Raw genomic sequence first — 21,816 nt, forward strand, 5'->3', positions numbered from 1 at the left:
TCTACACTCTCCACAGGTCACTTTTCGCGAGCCTGCACAGCTTGTAATTTCCCACACACACCATTCTGATGCTCAGATTGTCCCCTCTGCCTAAGATTCTTTCCTTCCTCTATCCCTCAAGACGCAGCTCAGGCGCTAATCCCTCCAGCGAGCCTCCCTGCCCCTCCCTCCGTGTGCTCCCGCGATGCGCTGCCCATACCCTGTGGCTATCACACAGGTGTCATTATCTTCTGTCCTCATGTCAGCCCCCCCTCCCCGGACAGCATCTTATGGCCTTTACTGCCCTACTCAGTTCCTGACCCGTGTTTCTCAATGAACGAATCTGTATGCATTAAATGCAGATCATTTATCACCCACATTGCTCATCTGACAATTAGTTCCACAGTCTCTTGCAGTACCGCTATTTGACTTTTGATGTACTATGTATCGCCACCTCCATCAAGAATCTAGTTTTTTTTTTTAAGATTTATTTATTTATTTTTTTGAGAGAAAGAAAGCATGCACATTTGAAAGCATGAGTGGGAGGGGCAGAGGGAGAGAGAGACTCTCAAGCAGACTCCTGTTGAGCAGGGAGCGTACCCAGGGGCTCCATCTCAGGACCCTGAGATCCCGACCTGACCCAAAAGCAAGAGTCGGAGGCTTAACGGACTAGGCCACCCAGGCGCCCCAAGAATCTAGTTTTGTAAGGGCATAGGCTTCTGAGTTCTACACAGGACAGTGCCTGCCACATATTTATCCCAGAATAGTCATAGAGTGTGCTGGTTACTGGCATGAGCTCCAGGACCTGCCTGGCTTTAGATCTTAGCATGACTGTTCGTAGTTCAACGAACGTGGAAAGGTTATTAACCACGCTGCCTCAATTTTCCTTTCTGTAAAATGAGAAGAATCCTAATACCGATCTTAAAGGGTGGCCAAGAGCCTCAAATGGTAGCCACAGTGATTACCTAGTAAGAACTGTGTATACAACGCACATTTCTTCAGTGTGCTTATTGGTGAAACTATACCCTGGATAAATCCTGCCTCTTAGCCTCTCATAGATTTCTCTGCTCTCCATCCCCTGCCTCCAGCCTCCCAGCCTTCTCCTTTAACATTACCTTTTATATTTAATTTGATTTTTAGAGATCTCCTTGGAGGATTCTCTAACAGCGTCATCTGCTCCTAGTCCCCATGCAAATCTTTCAGAATTTCAGACCCTGCACCAAAGTGTCCCCATCAACCCATGAAGCGTGCTGCCTTCTGGCTGCCATTCCCTCCCCTCCCTATTTCAGCAGCTCTGCTTTCCCTCCCAGATGACGGAGGATGGCCTGGAGTGGCAGGAAATGGTTTGCAGTTCCCAGACTAAGACCATGGCTGGGGTGTGTCTGGATCCTGTTTTACGTGAACTGCAAGGTTAGTGTCGGAGTAAGTAGTCTGCTCTGAAATTTCAATTCATGGACTGTCTCCACCAATTTTTAGTTGAGGGATTCATTTAGTCACTTAATTTCTCAGGAGCAGTTGATACCTATTTCATGGGTGCGAAGAACTCAACTAAGGTTAGTAACACAATTGCTTTTCAAGGAGAAAAATCTCAAAACATCAAGGAAAGAAAAATGTTAAGTAAGAACTACATTTAGAATTAAGAGCCTAGAGGTTGGAATGATGTTTAGTCGACTTTGTAGACAAGAAACACATGCCACGGACTTGGGAAATTTAGAAGCAACAGCCTGGTGTCTTATTTTTCAAGTGTTGAGAGGTTGGGGAAGAAAGCAGAACTGCTCTCCCGCTTACTACTTACCTCCGCAAAAACAAAGGGTGCATCGAACTGGAAGCAAATATGGCCATGCTTAATGGCTTGCACGGAGGCCGGGCCGCACCGATACATCCCTGCATCACAAGGAGGAAAGGGAAGCATGAGTTTGTCGTCTTCAACTCTGTCCAGATACAGATACAGGCTCTGTGGAGGGTAAGTGTTTTCAACTTGATCATTGATTTAGCCCAAATGCTTCTCATGGCCAGAGACGGCGAATGACCAACGTGTGTGATCAAGAAGGCTTTGTTGGAAACGCCTTCTCAAAACAAAATCTGAAGCCGGGAGAAGAATACAGGGCGTCACTATGTCTGTGTCTGTTCTCCCGCTGAGAACACATACTCCAGAGGTTTGTGTTGAGACTGAGCTGTTTGCTTACAGGGGATGGATCCATTTACAGCCGGTCTCCGGAATGTTGGAGATGGTAACGTGTCCCCAGTGGTTGTGTCGTTGTTTGTTTTGACTTTTGTGTTTTGTTTTTGGACATCATGGATGTATGTCAAGGGTTCAGTTAGGGAATCTGGACATTAACCACACATTGATCAATGCCCAGCATGCATTCTGGAAGTCAGTAGGCACATGATTACTTTTACAAACTTCCTTACATTTTAACCAGCTATCTTTGGTTAATAAGAAATTAACTGCCATTAGTCATCTCTGACGTCTCCTCATGATACATAATTGAGAACACCAGAAAATGTTGAACATTCTCCCTCAAAATCCAGCATAAATAAAGCATGAGTCTCTTATGAATAAGTTATGAATGTTTATGGATATATGCGTATATACACACACACACACACACACACACGTCAATATCTCATATCAATACCTGAGGAAGTAAACATAATGTCCCCAGGCCACCGATTTTTATCATCATATTAAAGAGAAATAGAGGCCTACGATGTGATTTTATAAAAATCTGGGGGAGGTCATAGCTGCCACTCATCGCTTAGCATAGATGGCAAGTTGGATGATAAATACCCACATACTTAGGTTTTGGAAGAAATCATACAATGTAAAAAGAAATCAGGTTCTGGGAAAACAACATTTTAAAGGATGATCTGTAACTATTTTTTGAGTTCTTTATTTTCTCTACTGCCTTATATCTTATCACTGTGTATCACAGAGGGCAGAGGTATATTTTAGAGCCTAGTAAAAGTGCCTACACAGATATTTTTTCTCTTGTCTTCAAAACTACTTATCAAAGCAAGAGTAGATGAATTATATATGTTAAGTTTTATGCCTTTTTTTTTTTTTTACCAGTTGTAGAATAATCAGGGGAAAGCCGACCATTGAACTGAATTTAAACTGATTGACAGGCCGTTAATACTGTACATGGGCCCAGGAAGCACACTTTTGATGTTGGTTCCCAGTGGGAGTGTTGCCCACACATCAAATGCAACCCTAACAGCAAAATAAAGATCGCAGTGAAACGAGTCCCTGAGGGAGGATGCAGTTTTACCATCGCTGTTTTCTTGGGGGGTGCTGTCCACGGCTTGCCACCCTCCAAAGCCAACGGGAAGATCAGGCCTTTTCATCCAGGCTTCATTCCAGCAGTGGTAGTTCCTGAGAAAACACCACCCCAGTAAGATTAAACTTCCCATTCCATTCGACGTCCCAAGAAATCAAAAGGTGTCCAGAATTCCTGTGAGTATGCTATCTACAAGATGCTGGAATGGAATAAACCAAATTGAAGACTCCCAAGACATACCCTGGACTTGAGTTCGCTGGGCAGATGCATTCCCATTGGCACCCCTGGGGGGCCATCAGGTGGCTGGCCATTTCTCTTCCCTGTTAATATCAGTTTCAAGGCCACCCAGTGCATGAAACAGTTTTGGTCTTAACCATCCTCTGCTGCCTAATGAAACAGAATGTACTATGTGCTAAAAGGGTAGGGAAAAAAAGATAATTGAAACTGAGATACATATATCTTTGAATTTCTTTTATATTTATGTTTACATTTATGCATATTAGATTTATAAGAAGCAGATCTCTTATAACAATTAAGCAATAAAATGCTTGTGTTTATGGGCTTAGGCCGTTGCCATAGAAACTATAACATTAACTCCTGACTATAATTGTCTCTAATATGTGGCAATTTTCCATTTCGTGTCCAACGAGAAGAAAAGGGTGTCAGGGTGAGTGTCTCTTTACCCTTTATCAAAGGTGGGCAACCCATGAGCTGAGGGCCACGCAAAACTTTTCAGAACTTTGCATATGACCCTTGAGGCAAGAGCATGGAATAAAATGTCATTATGAATTGTATTACTATGTCCTTGGAAAGACCTGAAATTATATGACAGTACAGAAACCAATGAGAGCACATTAACCCGTCTGTGCTATAGAAAATATTCATGCAGTAATAACGATTTAACAGTGGGGGGAGGTAGTCATAGCAGTCTTTGTTTATAGCACTGATGAATTTCAGATCCAACTACCATTCATCCTTTGCTTAACTGTCCTTCAATGTCAGGAATTCGTACATGTTCCCATCTCTGAGTTTGGCTCATCTTTGATTGGCTCAATTTGGAAGTATTAATTTCACTATGTACCCTTTGCACACCAGGCTAGGTGCTGGGGACACGGCAATGACCAGCACATAGGTTCTTGCCCACAGAGCCCCTCATGATCTAGGAGGAATGATGAACAGGTAAACCCATTGTTACAATATTTTATAGGTTTGCTGTGAGGCTTAAACAAGATAATGGGTGTAAAGCACTTAGAATAGGGCCTGACATGTGATAAGTGCTCAAAAACAGTAAGTCTGGGACTTTTGAAAATAATTCATAGACGTGATGCAGTGGAAATTCATTTGGGGTACAGTGGGGTCTCAGTGGGGAGACCCTTAGGGTATGAAGAAAAGTTTCACAGCAGAAGTGATATTTGAGCTAAGTGCTGAGAAATGTGGGAGTTTAGAAAGTCAATACGAGAAGTAAGAACAAAATTGTGGAGGCATGAAATAGCCCACACAGTGTGTTTGGGGGACTGCATGCTGTTTGTTGTGGCGTGAGGGCAGCATGCTTGCGTATTTGTGTGTATGGGGGAGAGGGATGGCATGTGAGGGTAGGCAGGGAATCACAAAACTGACAAATACTCACAGCACTTACTCTGTGCCAGGCTCTGTTCTAAAAATTTATGTATATTAGCACATCTGATGTTTCCATCCCCTATTAGGAAGGTACTACTATCTCCAGTTTTCACAGGAAGCACAGAGAGGTTAAGAATCTTGCTTGAGGTCACACAGCTTGTTAGTGATAGAGCTCCAGAGTCCATGCTCTTAAACAAAGAGCTATGCTGTAGGGAAGAATGAGACTGTGAGATCCTTTTATCCCAAACCAAATGATTGAGCTCTATTCTTGGGCAAGTTAAATCTGCAAATCTGTCTTTGTGGAAGATGGGTGGGGAGGCAGGATGGGCCATGGAGCTGAGTTGACCTCCATCCCTTTGGGGAGGACCAGGAGCCATTGGTGGATACGGGCTTCTGGAGGTGAGAGAGCTGGATGAGTGGACGAAGACTTTCATGTTTCCAGAGAGTATGATGGTTCCATTTACCAAGACTGAATGAAGGAGGAAGAAAAGATGGTTTGTGTTGGGGGGTGTGTGTTGGGTGGCTGACAAGTTCAATATCGGATGTGATGAACTTGAGAGCCTGTGAGAAACCCAGGAGACAAAACCCTAGAGACATTTTTATATACACATGAGACACTCAGAATTGGACGAGTTGCTGGCATCTTCACGGACTGTGGAGGAGAATGGGAGCAGAGCCAGACAAGGAGAATATGGAAACAGAGGGTTGCAGTGTAGGTTTCTCTCCTCAGAGTGATCTAGGTTATGAAGGGAAAAAGAGAAGATAGGGCCGTGGCTAGAAGGTAATGCAACACAGGCAAGAGTGTTTTGATTATTTTCACATTAGGAGAGATTGTCACACTTACAGAGGAAGAACCAGTGCAGGGAGTGGGAATAGAGAATAGGGAGATGGAGTGAAAGGACACTCAACTCCCAAGATTGCAGGAGGATGAGGCTGACAGCCACACCATGCCTGGGTGTGGGGAGTAGGCACTGTTTTCAGGGGCAGGGAGTTGTAGGTGTAGATCAGGGTCAAGGTAGGAAGGTGTTGGACAGGAACATGAGTTTGCTTCCCGCGTGAGAGCCTGTATCTTTCCTCTGAAGCTGGAAAGGTCACTGTGAGTTTAAACATGACTGCTAGCCTCCCCCCCGAACAGTGAAAGTTGCATCATTAGGCAGAGAGATCCAGGAAAACAGCAAGGAAACATCTGCAATCCAAATGGACATAGTCCTGCTTCCTACACAATCTGTGTAGGCAAGTGTGGTTAGCAATCCTGGCTCTAGCTAGGATTTCACTGTTATGCCACCACCCTAGATTAGTAGGCACCAGAACCTCCTTATTTAAATTCAAATATCCTGGACAAGGTTAGCCTCTTACAAGATAAACAAGCTTTGCGTTTCAGATCTCAGAGGGAGAACCAAGGTTGGGGTTGGGCCTTAGTCAACGGGTAGAAAGCCAATGGCTGGGCTCCCAGGCTCGTCGTGAATAGAGTGGGAGGATGCCATAGGTTTTTTTTTTTTTTTTTTTAAATCATGCTATTCTCTCTGCTCAAGAATGGCCAGATAAAATGTGTCCTGGACCACTCATGCCATGAGGCTTCCCTTTTGGCTGGGTGTTAAGTATTTCTGGGTACACATGCTTGTCTTTGATTTCAAGGTCCCCTGTGAAAGGGGCTAGTATTTACAGACATTACTGAATACCATTTACCACAAGGTTGTCTGCAGGTTGGGAAATATATATGCTTCCTGAAAGGTTATTTCAAAGTTTCTTTATCTAGATCTGTCATAGTCTTTCTGTTTTCATCTTGTAATTTTATTATGAAATTTGTCGAGGGAGTGATTCACTTCTGGGGCCCTGTCTTGTTCACCATCATATTCCCAGCACTACAGCTAAGCCTTAGGAAGTGCTCAGAAAGTATTGCTCGATTGAAAGGCAAGGATAACTCCTTGCAAGTGTAGGACCTCTCCTCGGCAGGTGTAATTAAACTTTCGTTTGTTTGTTTGTTATTAAGATTCACGGTTTTATATTTTCTCAGAGCCTTCATTTGAAACTTGACTTCCCACTCTACAATCAACACGTACAGTGTCACTTTAAAGGTAAAAGAAAGTTAGAAACCTTCAAAGTGATCTAGTTTTCTTGTTGCCTCTTTTTGAAGAAGCAGTGTAGAAATGAAAATAAAGCCCCCATTTCATTGAGAGTTATTTAATCAAGTCGAAAATAACTTTTTTGCGGGAGAATAACGATGGAATGACAAGTGAAGAACCCATCTTTGCTTTATGTTACTTTTTGTAGGTTTCGTGCAGTGACAGCTAGTGATGTCTAGAACTCCTTTCAAGGATGCTAATAACTCAGCAGAACTGGTACAAAGGATCTTCAGAATCTTCGCCAAACGCAGAGCCTCCCTAGAAAAATAGCCCCATGCATTGCTAAGGGACCTTGGGAGGAACGTCACAGCATTGATTTGGTTTATCCTTTGAATAACCTCTTTCCTTGGAATTTATGTGCAGCAAATGAACACAGATGCAAAGACAAGTACTCAGAGTATTCATCCTTGCATAATTTGCAAGAAGGAAAAATCAGAAACAGTCTGTCCAATACGTGATTGTTTTGAAACACAAAACAGAATATTATTCAGCCATAAAAATGCAGATCTACATTTATTTGGCAGGAAAGATACTTATGGAATATTACATTTTAAAGATCATACTACAGAACACAGACAGTGTATGTGTTCATTGTGTCTGTAGATATGTGTGGAACGCAGAATTTTAAATGGCCTTCAACTTTGTATAATTTCCTCCCCTTGAATGTGGGTGAAATCAATGAATAGGATGGTGTATCACTCCTGTGATTATGTTACTTTACGTGGCCAAGAGGATTTTGCACATGTAATTAAGATAATTAATCCGTGGACTCTGATTTGATTAAAAGAGAGCTAGGAAGGTGGGCCTGACCTAATCAGGTAAGCCATTTACATGGAGCAAGCTGGAAACTGGAAGCAGCAGAGACATTCTCCTACTGGGCCTGAAAAGATGGAAGGTTCCACGAGTTCTACAGCTGTAAGGAACGGAATCCCTGCAAGAACGTAAATGAGTTTCAAAGAGAGCCCTGAACGTCAGATGGGGCCACAGCCTCAACTAACATTTTGATTGCCATTATTTGAGACCCTGAGCAGAGGACCCACTTAACCTGTGCCCAAACTTCTGACCCAGAGAAATTGATAATAAACTTGCATTGTTCTAGCTTGCTAAGCGTTTAGTAATTTCTTATGCAGGAATAAAAAATGAGTACAATATGCAAAGAGACATATGAAAGGAAACTTAAGGAGATGTTGGAAATGTTCTGAGCAGTTAGAAGATGGGTAACTCTGACTTTTGTATTTTTTTCTGCAAAGTTTGCAATTTTTATAATAAACATGCACTAATTTCTATGTAAGTGGACTATTTTTTATTAAAAGAAAATAGAGCACAGTTGAAAATCTGCCCTGGTTTTAACCACTGGCTAAAGTCACATCTGGAGTAGCAAGGGCCTGTGGGACGATGGAGAAGTGGACAGAGAACACAGCTGAGATCAAGATGGGCTTTGGGGCTCTGCGCGCTAGATGTTCAAAGACAATAAAGTGGACAAGTTAAGCAAGGAGTCCTTTACTGCCTTTAGCCCGGCTAACTGCTTAAATGCTCCATGGGGTCATCTCATTTACAATTTTTCCAGGAATGTTTCCTACAAGGGAAGAAAGAGATGTGGGCTTGTAACCCTGATTCTGCAGCTTTATTATGGCTCAAGGGAAAGCACAAATAAGACTGAGTGAACGCCCTCAAGGAGATGTGTTGGACCAACTTCGAGTGTAAGCAAATCTTTGAATTCGTTTATTTTAAAAATGGCAGGGGGTGGAAGAAATGTACTTAGCTACCTTGCAAATTGTGTATTTGTGGCAAATGGGCGCAGCCCCATTTCCTGGGGTCTTTTGATATACTCTTAATACAGGCGATGCTATTGGTGACAAAAATGACAGCACACCTTGAAATTGTTGAGTTTTGGCCATTCCAATGATGACAGGTATGGGATGGGGTGGGCGCTGTTGAAAGAAGTGGAGACACGTTGGTGGATTTTGATGCTTGCCTAGCAAGACATTCCAAAGCGGAAATGAAAGCTTGGACCAAGAAAAAATTTGTCAGTTAGGAAAGGTAATAAAGCAAAACAACAAAAAGGAATTATTCAGAGAAAGGGAGGCATGCTGGAGGAATCTTTTATGGAGCTGGGAGCCAGTTGTGGGAGCACTAGACTACTTCAGAATGCAGCTGTTCATTGTTAGGGGCTGTTGGAATGCTAAAACCAGGAAGGAGCATTTAAAGTCTCTTTGGGGTTCTCAGAGGTTGGAAGTCCAATCAGGTGGAGACCAGGCCCCGCTGTAGAAACCAGCTGCCCACCAAGAAAAAAGAGAAGTAATGAAGGTGTTTGTTTTTGCTTGTCCTTTGCAGGGAAGGGGTCCTCCAATGCTAGTTGAGGAATCAGCTTAAGCACGGTCTTCTGTAGCATGAGAGACCACAGTCAGTGGGGTTGAAGATAAGGGAGTGGGTTTGGGGATGTGCTGTTATTTCCAGAACGAAACTATGAGGTGTATTTATAGAAGGGATGATAATCAAAATAATTAATAACTGCTCAGACACAGTCATGAGCCAATTGGAAATCATGACCAATCAGAAAGGATACTCAGTCTAAATGCTATATGTTCCGACCAGTAGGTACTGGATAAATGCCAGCCCAGATGTATTCAATTACATATACTATACTATAATACCTAAGAAGTTTGTTTCTATTTATAAAATTTTCCGGAAGTGTGTCTTTCCTTAGTCCTGAGCCTTTCTACTCTCTTCTTAAGCTTCCACGTACTGATTTCTTGAATATTTATTAAGATCATTTTATAGCAGCTTTATTACAATGATTTTTTTTAATTTTATTTTTTTCTCTTCCTTTGATAACTTCACCTCTTTTGATTATCTGTTTAATTTTTTTATTGTGGCACCAGGAAATGGATAAGATAGAGAATGAAACTAAATTTGACAAAAGCAAAGCAAAAACAAAACAAATAATCCTTAACATGCTCAGGAAGTAGATACCACCCATCCATATGAACCACATCTGCCATTACTTCTTAGCAGAAAGCTCTCTGTAACTCTTCTGGGTTCCCTGTGCTAGATTCATTTGAAAAATAAGACCCTGTCCCCCTTTACTACTCTCTCTGGCATAGCAAATTAGGGATTGATCTCATACCTGAAAATGAAGAAAAAGTCAGATTTTGAGAATATTTGTTTTGGATAACTCTAACGTATTAAAAAATGTCTATAAAAAATTCTGGCCAAGTTTATCCATAATTATTGAAGGGATTTAAAAAATATATAGCCAATAGTTTAAATAGTTACCAAAATCACCATTTTGTATTATAAAGCTATTTATGAGTATAATATTCTAAGGTTGATAGCTCTTATTTATATAAGGTTTTTCTAGAGGTCTTATTAATCATCAAAAGAAATTAATACATTCAATATAGCCTATGTGGTGTATATTTTATTAGCTTTTAATTATTCAAAAACTGGCAAATTTTGAATGGTATATATCATGACACTTAGGCAGAGCTTATGATTAACCAAAACACGATAATTTTCTTATTATGGAAAATACCTTGGTATTTTCTGTGTGGTTTATCAGATGGCTCCCACTTTCTTTTCCATTTTAATTTCCTGAGAGGTATTTGTAGTAACCTCTGATTTTTTTTTTAACCTCTCAAACTCCCTCTCTGTTTTCTTTCAAGTGGGTCTTGAGTAGAATAGGGACTTCAGGCCCTCTTTGGAGATATTCTCTTATAGGACTATGATAGGAATGGGAAGAGAGTCAGTAAAGGGAGTTTCAACCTTCAAAAAACAATGCCCCTTCCTAGTTTTAAAACAAATATTTGATAACATCCCTTTATTGGGTTGAAATGAAATCCACAGGAAGCTTTTTATACACAATTTCTAAAAGAGCAATATAATGCCCTACAACATACAAAAGAAATAGAGAAGTAAAAGGATATACATAAAATAATATGTTTTTCAACAGGATGTCAGAAAGATGATACTAGGTACTAAAATATTACTACAAAATGTAAAACTGTCAAGGAGTGTGGTAGACTCCGAATTTGGAACTACTTGTGTACCGGTAAAGAGCGTGCTCTAAGGAAACATTTCTAAAATGACAGAATAAGGACTTCCAAGAAACTTTTCCTTCATAAAAACAATGAGAATTCTAGCAAACATGATCAAAACCAACTTATCGACAAAAACAAATGGATCTCATTAAGAAGAGTGAGTTTTGTAGCATTGGAATTTGCCTTATTCTCACTCCCCCTCTCCACAGCTCCATGATAGTCATGAAAGCCAAGAGCCTCACAACTATGGTATAAAAACTTGCAACCTAGCAACCAATAAAGGGGAGAAAATTGGGTTTGGAACTCTCTAAAAGCCCCATCTCCAAAGAATTACTACTAACTTGTTGGCAGTTCTCTGAAAACTCCATTCTCAGGATATCTTTTTATTTGCTTTGATTCAGAATTCACTCTGTGCAAATAGCCTTTCCCAAAGGATGTTTTTCAAAAATAATTAGAAGTGACTGCTTAACATCACAGGGATGCTAAGGGATGACACCAACTGGTGATAATAAAAGGCTGTCCACCAAAAAAAACTTAAAAGGAAAACCTAAGGACTGAGATGTCCATAGGGGTTTTGAACAATTCTGACATATTCTTGAGTGTCTAGATGGCCACACAGATGTGCAGGGTTGTAAGCACGGCCAGGAAGGCCCTAAGAGGGTTCTAATCTCTCACCTCTGAACTTGAGATACCGTGCATACTTTTGATACTGTGGGATACTTTTACTTCCTAGTTAAAGCTATAGCAGAATTGCAAATTTACTGGTGGAGCATTGAAGACATTCCCCCCAACACACAGAGAGCTCCTGGATAAGGCTGAGGACTTGTTAGTTCAAGGTACTTAAGGAAATTTCTGTCCCATTGTTAACTGGACCATTAAACTAACCCAGCAGAGACTTCAGTGGCCACACATGATAAAAAATATAAACCTTACAGAATTAGTTCAGGAAAGTCACTAAACAAACAGTAAGCAGCAGCAACAACACAAACATCTACAACAGACTCTGGGGAGCAGGAAATCTGATTTACAGTGTTGTCACATCATATAATTTAAAATGTCTAGCACTTTTTTAAAATGGAAGACACACAAAGAAACAGAAAAGTATGGCCCATATGCAAAAAAAAAAAAAAAAAAGCAGTCAAGAGAAATTGTCACTAAGGAAGACAAGACCCTGGTTTTACTAGACAAAGATTATAAATCAGGTATTATAAACATGTTCAAATAACTAAAGAAAACCATGTGAGTAATGTCTAATCAAACAGGATATCAATGAAAAGGAATCAAACGGAAATTCTGGAGCTGAAATATACAATAACTAGAATGAAAAACTCAAAAATTTCACTAGTGGGTCTCAAAAGCAGATTGGAGTAGATGCAGAGAAGAAAGAATTAGTGAACTTGAAGATAAGTAAATTGAAATAAAAAAAAAAGAAAAAAAAGAAGAAGAAGAAAAATGAACAGAGCCCCAGAGACATGTGGGATACAATCAAGAGTACCAACATACTCATGTGAAGGTCCCTGAGAAAAAGGAAAGAGAGAAAGGATCAGTAAGAATATCTGAAAATCATAATAGCTAAAAACTTTCCAAAGTTGATGAGACATTGATATATACATCTGAGAAGTTAAATTTCAAAAAGGATAAACTCAAAGAGATATACGTACATCTAAATACCTCAGAGCCAAACTGTCGAAAGCTGAAAACAAAGAGGGAATTATGAATACAGTATGAGAAAAGTGATTGATTATGTACAGGAGTTCATCAATAGGATTAAAACTGACTACTCATCAGAAACCATGGAAGCCAGAAGCCAGTGGGATGAGGTTTTCAAATTGCTGAAAGGAAAAGTTAAATAAGAACTGTGTATCTAGCAAAAACTAACCTTCAAAAAAGAAGGCAAAGGTAACTTACATAGAGAAATAGGCAAAACTGTATAAATGTATATTTGTTTGAATTCTTTTCCTCTCTGATTTTAAAGACAACTTCATAAAGCAGTAATTTAGAATTGTATTGATGGGCTTATAATGTAGAGAGATGCAATCTGTATTATAGTAACAGAACAAAGGCAAGGGGAATGGGATGTTTTTGTATGCTATTGAAATTACTTGGTATTAATTTGAAACAACTAAGTTGTTTCAAATGATGGTTTTAAATTATAATCTGCAGGGAAACTACTAAGGAAAAACCTGAAAAATATATTGTCAAAAGAAACAGAAAAAGAATTAAAATAGTATACTACAAAATATCTTTTTATACTAATGGAGGAATGGGGGAGAAAAAAGGCATAATGCATACAGAAAGGAAATAGCAAAATTGTGGATATAAACCCTATTTATCAGTAATTACATTAAACATTAGTAGACTAAACACTAAAATCAAAAGGCAGAGGTCGGATAGATGGATAACAAAACTGTATGTTGCATCTAAGAGATACACTTTGTATTCAAAGATGCAAATAGGTTGAAAGTAAAAAGATGGAAAAACATAAACTGTGCAAATAGAACCAAAGATAGCTGGAGCAGCCATATTTATATCAGACAAAATAGACTTCATGACAAATATTGTCACTAGAGACAAAGGACTTTTTAAATTTAAATTCAATCAGCAAAGATATAGTACATCATTAGTTTTTGATATAACGTTTGATCGTTCATTAGTTGAGTATATCACCCAGAAGGACATTTTATAATGGTTAAAAGGTAATGCTATTAGGAAAACAATAATCATTAACATACCTGTATCTAATAAGAGAACCCCAAAATACACAAAAGGCAAAACTGACAAAATTAAAGGGAAAAATAGATGATTTAACAATTCAACCAGAGGTGGGGAGTAGGAGTTAAGTAAAATGGGTGAAGGGGGTCAAAAGGTACAAATTTCTAGTTATTTGGAAGTTGGTAGGTGAGATCTTAAAAGTCCTCATCATAAACACACACACACACACACACACGCACACACACACACACACACACACATTTTGTAACTATGTATGGCAACCAATATTAGCTAGACTTACTGTGGTGATTATTTTGCAATATCCACAAATAATCATTATAGTGCACACCTGAAATTAATATAATATGTCAAGTATACTCAATAAAAACAAACAAGCAAGCAAACAAAAATAATTTGACAAATAAAAGTTGGAGACTTCAATACTGTGCTTTCAATAACAGACAGAAGAAGCAGGTGGAAGATTAGCAAAGAAATAGAAGACTAGAACAACACAATAAACTAACCAGACCTAATGGATGTGTATAAAATATCCCACCCAACAACAACAAAATACTCATCTCTCAAGGGGAAATGGAACATTCTTTGGAACAGACTATATGTTAGGCCATAAAACAAATCTTAATATTTGCTCCATTAACATTCAATGTTAATTAATTGTTAATGTAATTAATTAACTCCATTAATTACCAATGGAGTAATTAATCTAATTACTGATAAGTAGGACTTACATCTGCCATTTTGCAAATTCCTTGCTATACATGTTTTTTTTTTTATTCTTCTATTCCTCATTACTTCCTTTAATGTAATTACTGATAAGATATTTTAATGTAATTACTGATAAGATATTTTCTAATATACCATTTTAATTCTTTTTCTGTTTCTTTTTACTATATATTTTTCAGTTCTTCCTTAGTGGTTTCTCTGGCGATTATAACTAACATTCTAACTGAGAACTCTAGTTCAGATTAACACAAACTTATTTTCAACTGGATGCAAAAACTTTGTTCCATCCCCCGCCCTTTGTGCTATTATTGTAATCCAGATTGCATCATTCTACCTTATTAGCCCAGCCACACAATTTTATAATTAGTGCTATATGAATTATATATCAATAAAGGTGTTATAACAAAAGTGAGCTCTCGGGTCAGCCTCCCTGGGTTGTAAGTCAGGCTCTACCACTTATTGGCTGGAGACTATGGTTAGGTTACTGTGTGCCTCAGTTTCTTCATCTATAAATGAGGACAATAATAGTAAGTACCCGAACAGTTTGTTGAAAAGATTAAATGAGTTACTACACGTCACCCACTTAGATCAGGACCTGGCACAATGAAAGCATTCCATAAGCATGAGCTATTTTGATTCTTTGGCGGCGGCAAATAACTTTTCCCATCCTTTCTTCAAGACTCTGGTGTACATTCAGAGTGTACATTCTTAGTTCTCTAGCGGCAGGGCTCATGACCTTGTTCTAGGGGATTTCGTCAAAAACAATTTGGCTGACAGTAATGCGGTTAACAAGATAATCTACTGGTAACCTAGATGCAGCACTGGTTAAGTTTACAAGCCCTTAAACATCTTCAAGCAGTTGGGTTTATATTCGGAAAATTTTCTCTACCTTTTTCTTTGGAATTTATTTTTGTATAATTCTTTCTTGCACTATGTGCAGTAATTAAAACTTAGTATAATATAAAGCACATGAAAGTCTAACTAGTCGAAACACACTGAGCATTTACAGCAAGGCACAAGATAGATGGATCTAAATTTCAAAAACACGCCTACGGTGGTCAAACCCCTATGCCGAGTGCAGAGACTGCAGTGAGAATTAGGATCAGTATTGTACCCAGCACTGGCTTCTAGGTGTGAAGGCTGTTTAATTTCTGCTCTAAAACTTGCTTCAAAAGAGCTTTGTTTATAGATTCAATACTACCCATTGCAGCAGAGTTTTTTGCATTTGGAATGAAGAAAATAAAACAATAACAACTGTACTCTTTCCAACAAGGACTGAAGGAAGTTGGATTTTCTTTTTTTTTTTTAAAGAACCAGATCCACGGAGGCCAGAAATTACAACTACAAAAGTTTTCTTGGTGTGTGTTTGTTTTTTGGGTTTTTGTTTGTTTGTTTGTTTTTGTTCTTTCCTTGGGAGCTGATGTGAAGTCAATTTGCAAAGCAACACCTGTATGTAAGTGGGTGGCTCCTAGCTGGCCCTGTGCAGGTGAGCAGATCTTCACACAGAGCATGGGAGGACCTGCTGCAGATGGCAAGAAAGGCCTGGAAGAACAGTGAAATGTATTTAAAAAATTTTTGGGAGCTAGAAATGACCCTGGAGCTCATTAAGACCGAACTCATACATTTACATAAGAGAAAATTAAGGTCCAGAGAAATCAAGCAACTTGCCCAAAGTGACCCAGCTAATTAGTGGCAGAACTAATCACACTGCCTTGCACCATGGAGAGAGGGAGGGCAAAATTACAAGATAGTTTGACTTGATTGAGTGTTTTTTCCATGATGCCCCGGGGAAAAACAAAATAAAATGGTGATTACTTTCCAGGGGATCACTGACTAATTCTTAGATTGTTGCAACATTGAGCTGAAAGTGAGAAATACAAATCTGCTAGTTCCCAATTATTTTAAAAAATTAAATTGTAAAAGCCAGTTTAATCAACCCTACTTAATCTCAAATGAAAAGGCAATAAAAGGAAATAAAGACTTGTTAATTGTTGCAGTACGCACGGTTTTTACAATTATCTTTGATACCATATAAAATGTCTAAAACTCTGAGTTAGGATGTATTCTACATCTGCCAATTGGCTAATCAACCAGAATCTGAGAAGCAGACCAGTCAGCTATGGGCCTGGGTGTACACATATGTGTTCAGCCCCCTTTTCTTCACATCCTGAGTGCATGGACAGCACATGCCTCTGCCCACCCCACTTGAAGTTCCATTGTCAGGAGATGAACAACTTCCCTGGGAGTGTGAGCAGGATGGAAAGGGACACAGGAGGGAGGGGCTTAGAAGCTGGACAAAAAGGAGTCACAGGGTCTCAAAGCTGTTGGCTCCAAGAGGAAATCTGGAGCACTGTTGGCTGTTGGACCCACTAAAACTAAGAGACGGGTGGGTTTGTCGTAAAGGACTCAGGGATTAGACAATGCCTAGAGGGTAGAGAAGTAGGAGAGGTGGTGATAGGTGGGGAACACAGAAGGACCGAAGGATGCATCCCCACCCCTAAATAGTATTAACTCCGTCTGCTTCTCATTGAATGCACAGCCTGGGGATATTAGCTCCTTCTGGAAGAGCCAGGTGTTCTTGATGTTGTAAAGGAAGGAGTGGAAAGGGGCTGAAAGGTGCATTAGAACGAGTTTTGATATCCAACAACTGTGGTCGTAAGAATACAGGCTAACTCTGCATGAGCTTTCATTCCTTCCTGCCGGGTCCTTGAAGCAGACTGATCTCTGGTTGTCTCATCTCAGTGCTTTTGACTTTTATAGACATACCCTTGAGTTTCATCTGTGGGCTAAGGTCATTTCCTGGGCATTCCATCTGTGAACAGCACAGCCAGAAGATTGCAGGGGGGATAATGGCTTTGAGTCCATGGCCACTCCCATGTGAACAGCCTTTCCCTTTGCTCCTCTGGGCTTAGGATGGAAGCCCCTTCCCCTCATCTCCGTGTCTCCTGGCTCATGTTACAACCTACCTTACATTTTTTATAGAGTTCTATATGTCGTTGTCTCACCTACAAACATTGGATCAAGCTCCTCGGGGGTAGTGACTCTAATTTCTCTCTGAATCCTCAGAATCTGGTATTTGGACGTAACAGTGCACAATGGTGTTTGTTGAATGAATTAAATGACATTTATGCAGTTAAATGAGCATGAGAAATTTCCTCCAACCAATTCTACGTATGAAGTCCTTGCGCCATGCCCTGCACCCTGTTACACGCTGGCAAAACGAAGGAAAACAAATTAGATCCGACATTGTTCTCCCCCATGGAGGTTGCAATCTGGTGGGCGCCAGCCAAGAGGTGGGCATACTTCTTTCACCCAGAATCATCACATCTGACTACATCCTCGCCAGCAAATAGGACACAGGATAATGCTTTCATTTAGAAGGAGAAGAGCCTTTCACTGAAATGCCTTCATGACACTAATAAGTGCCACCATCCCACCTTCCCTTTAAAATTGTTTCCATTTCCACAGTGATAGTCCTATAACGAGGTGATCAAACTGAGCTGTCGCAAGGTGAGGCCACACCGTCACGGCCCATGGCGTGAGCCCTGTTCTCCCTCCTCAGGGAACCTTCGTCTCCCTAGTCACTGTTTGCACTGCAGCTAAACACTGTGCACGCGTCTTCATTAAACTGTCCGCAGTGATTCATAGTTGCCTTCCTCCAGAGGTTACGCATCATTCAAAACCCATCGGCACGCGGGGGACAGGCGGCTTAAATTGCTCCTTCCAGGATATGTTACCTTGCGTTGGTCCACTCAGAATTTCATTTGCTACGGAGAGGTCCAATTACTCTGCCCAGCGGTGCCTTTCTAGGGTTCCTTGGGCCCTCCCTCTCCTGAATTGCCAAGAAGCAGACTGCTGCCTCTGTGGGCATCGACAGTGTGTCCACTGCAGAACTGCGGCTCTCGGTGTGGGGAGGCACTCTCGGAGGGGAAATCCACCACGGAGGGAGCTGAGGTGCCAGACCAGGAAGCAGGCACATAGTCAGCCCTCCATGGTCTGTGGTGCTAAAGGGAGAAGCAGGAGTCGGAGAATGGGCTGAAATCCATGCTTTGGCCTGCCCCCCCTTGGCCTGGGGGAGTGCCACGCATAATATGCCCTTGACTGTATTCTTGTGCTGGCTCTCTGAGCCCTTTGTACTGACTTTGGCCACGCTGGACCTGGCTGAGTCATGGGGAAGAGGACACCTTTGGTCATGGAGACCCAGTTGGACAAATTAATTCGCCACAAACTGTGTATCATCAGCATACCTCAGTGTTAAAGAGAAGGTGGAGGCACAAGACAGAGAAACCAGAAGTCATTCTCACGGTTGCCTTTAGAAAGAGGAGGAAAAAGAGGAGGAGGAAGAGAGGAGGGGGCAGGGCAGGGAGGGCAAGAACCATGCACAAACCAGGAGGGGGTTGGGGCGAGTTTGTCTGACTGGAGCCTCTGTAGGGAAGTGAGTCTGGGGGTTTGGGGGAGGCCACTTGTTCCTGAAACCCCTGCTAAGAAATTCATTAAGCCATGTGTTACCAGCCATGCTGTGCTGGCTTCTCAATGGTCAGCTGATGCCCTCCAAATCCTCCCTGCCCTCATCTCAGCCTCTGTCAGCCTTCTGCCCCGCCCCCTCCCTTGTTCACCAACCTACAGCTCAGGCTGCTCCTGCTTCTTACCAGGGGCCCTTACTAATCTGATTAGCAGGCAAGGAGGAGCGCTCCCTCTGGGCCTAGCACTACGGCAAACACTTTACCTGTGTTACCTCATTTAATTGTCACAGCTACCCCATCAAGAAATGGTTACCCTCATTCTACTGATGAAGAAACCAAAGCTCAGAGAGGTGAAGTCATTTTTTCAAGGTCCCACAGCAAGTAACTGTCAAAGCCAGAGCTTGTGTGGCAGTGTGGCTGTGGTGACCACGTACTGATTGATATATCCAGGGAAGACACCGCCGGTTTTCTCAATCAGGGAGGGTCCTAGAGATTCTTTGGGTTTCATGGAACATCTATAGTTTGTAGGGTCCACTAGTGTTTGCACTGTGTGTGGGGGAGACACAAATTTCTGCTTTTGTTTTAAAAATACCCCAAAGGTACAGAAATGGCACAGTCATCTTAGGACATGGGACACCCCCCCTTATTTTTGTGACTGCTTCAATGTGCTTAGGCTGATAGCAACATATTGCCTCCAAGAAATTCCAGCTGTGTGACTAATAATGAAGACAATAAGGACAGCTAACATTCATTAGGCACCTGTTATGCTCTACTCTGAGCTGAGTGAAATAGGAAGTTCTGTCATCTCTACTTTAGAAGAGGAAAGAGGCACAGAGAGATGGTGCCTTGCCCAAGGTCACACAGCTGGTCAGTGGCAGAGCCAGGCTTTAGACTCAGACCTGACTGAGCCCTTTAATCTTTTTGCTCCATGGTCAGATGTGTCCTTAGTTGGGTTCACATCGGCCAGTTAGTGAGACATCACTCACCATATGTTGAAAACCCACCATGAGCCAAGCAAGGGGAAGGAAAACGAGCATAAGGCAGTCGTCTGGTGGTGGAGGATGGGCGAGGTTCCCAGACCAGGGAACATAGTCCCAGGGTGATGGGACATTTGTGGAAGGCAATGAGGGAGCAAAGGTTGACAGGGACAGGGAAAGGAATTCAGAGGAGGAAGCTGAAAGAGGAGAGGGTTACCAAGAGCAAGATCTATCAGCTTCAATTTGGTATCAATTTTGTTTAGGGCCTTATGGGGTTATCTGTTAGGGTGCCCATGGGGATTCATGGTGGAGGCATTTAGATCAAGGAATAGGGAGGAATAATTTTGACCTGCAGTTGGCTACCAAGGCATAAAGTGTGTGTGTGTGTGTGTGTGTGTGTGTGTGTGTGTAAGGAAAGGTGCACAGTACAGAATACCAAATAATTCTCATTTTGCCATTTTCTACTGTCACAAACAGGCTTTTGGGGCAGCTATTTTGGTCTGTTTTTGTTCTTCCATATACATGCAGGGCTGCTATACTGTAATTCCAAGGGCTTAAATGATGCTTTAAATTGCTGTTCAATTTGCAGAGGTGAGGTTTTGTCTTGCCTGTACTCTCTCGCTTACCATCGCTCAGCTCATTCCCTTCAAATGAACTGCACTATTTTTTATTCATAGTACCACTCTGCTACTAGTTCCCCGACTTCCTTCTTTCCACATCCTCCAATGAGTGCTTACCAGTACTGACAAGTTAATACTGCTCCTACCACCGTGATCCATTCCTGTAACACAGGGGAGTTAAGGCACTTCTAACTTTTAATTTCTCTTCAAATGAGCTCATAACTTCCTCCCACCCCCATTTGGATGCTTTTACAACTGACAGTGTTTTCGTTTTATTACTTGTAAAGAAAAACCATAGGACACACATTTTTGGCTTGGGTATTCCAACTGGTTCAATGCCAGCAATTTCCCCCATACACACCTTCATAAATATCCTTTACGTTTGGGTTTTCCCCATCTTTTTAGAATATTGTTTTGGACTGAGTGGGTCCCAGGGACCTAGGAAATTTCTTTGGGATCTTAAACCCCCCGTAGCCAGCTTGTGGTGCGGCTGCTTGGGGCAGTGAAAGAAAGATGTGGTTGGTATTAGTGACAATTTCAACTTTACTCTCATTCCTATTCTGTTTGAAAGACGAGGTCACAAATCACAGAGAACCACATCTTTACATGCAAAGACTAATCCCAAGGGCACTTGGTGTCTCACTCGGTTGAGCATCTGACTCTTGACTTTGGCTCAGGTCGTGATCTCAGGTTTGTGAGATGGAGCCCCAGGTCAGGCTCCACGCTCAGCAGGGAGTCTGCTTGAGATTCTCTCTCCCGCTGCCCCTCCCCTCACTTGTGCACTCTCTCTCTCCCTCTCTTTCTAAGATAAATAAGTAAATCTTAAAAAAAAAAAAAAAGAGCAATCTCATACTGCAAAGGCAAAAAAAATCATGGTTAAGGGTCAGATGCACTTGGATTTTATTCTCAGCTTATCGGATGTGTGAACTTGAGCAAATTACTTTAACCTCTCTGGGCCTCAGTTTCCTCCTCTCTAAGTGGAGATACTAATAAGCACCCACACGATACAGCTGTTAAAAGAATAAGATGCAATCACATACACGCAGACACTGGTACATAGCAAGTGCTTAATAAATGTTAGCTGTATTACTCCTGGAGTACTGACTTAGAGAATACTCGGCTCCAATCTCTCTGCCATTCACCATAATATTCTCATACTAAAGTTGAGAGGAACTAATGGGTTTTAGCCTAAAGGCATAGCAAAACTATGACCTTTTTCAGTGGTTACTGTTGTAATGCAATGATTGATCTTTATTACTA

At 41.1% G+C, this 21,816-nt stretch overlaps 1 protein-coding gene across 1 annotated transcript in view; it reads right to left on the reverse strand.

The window, feature by feature from the left end:
• The window catches only part of F13A1 (coagulation factor XIII A chain), a 163,757-nt gene that overhangs the window by 39,981 nt on the left and 101,960 nt on the right, over positions 1-21,816 (reverse strand). The window contains exons 9-10 of the mRNA XM_040645023.1: positions 3,252-3,355; positions 1,775-1,863 (exon numbers count right to left, since the gene is read on the reverse strand). Coding sequence (XP_040500957.1) covers positions 1,775-1,863; positions 3,252-3,355 — 193 coding nt within the window. The remainder of the gene's footprint in view (positions 1-1,774; positions 1,864-3,251; positions 3,356-21,816) is intronic.

Source organism: Ursus maritimus, unplaced genomic scaffold (genome assembly GCF_017311325.1).
Source record: "Ursus maritimus isolate PB19 unplaced genomic scaffold, ASM1731132v1 scaffold_30, whole genome shotgun sequence".
NCBI lineage: Eukaryota > Metazoa > Chordata > Mammalia > Carnivora > Ursidae > Ursus > Ursus maritimus.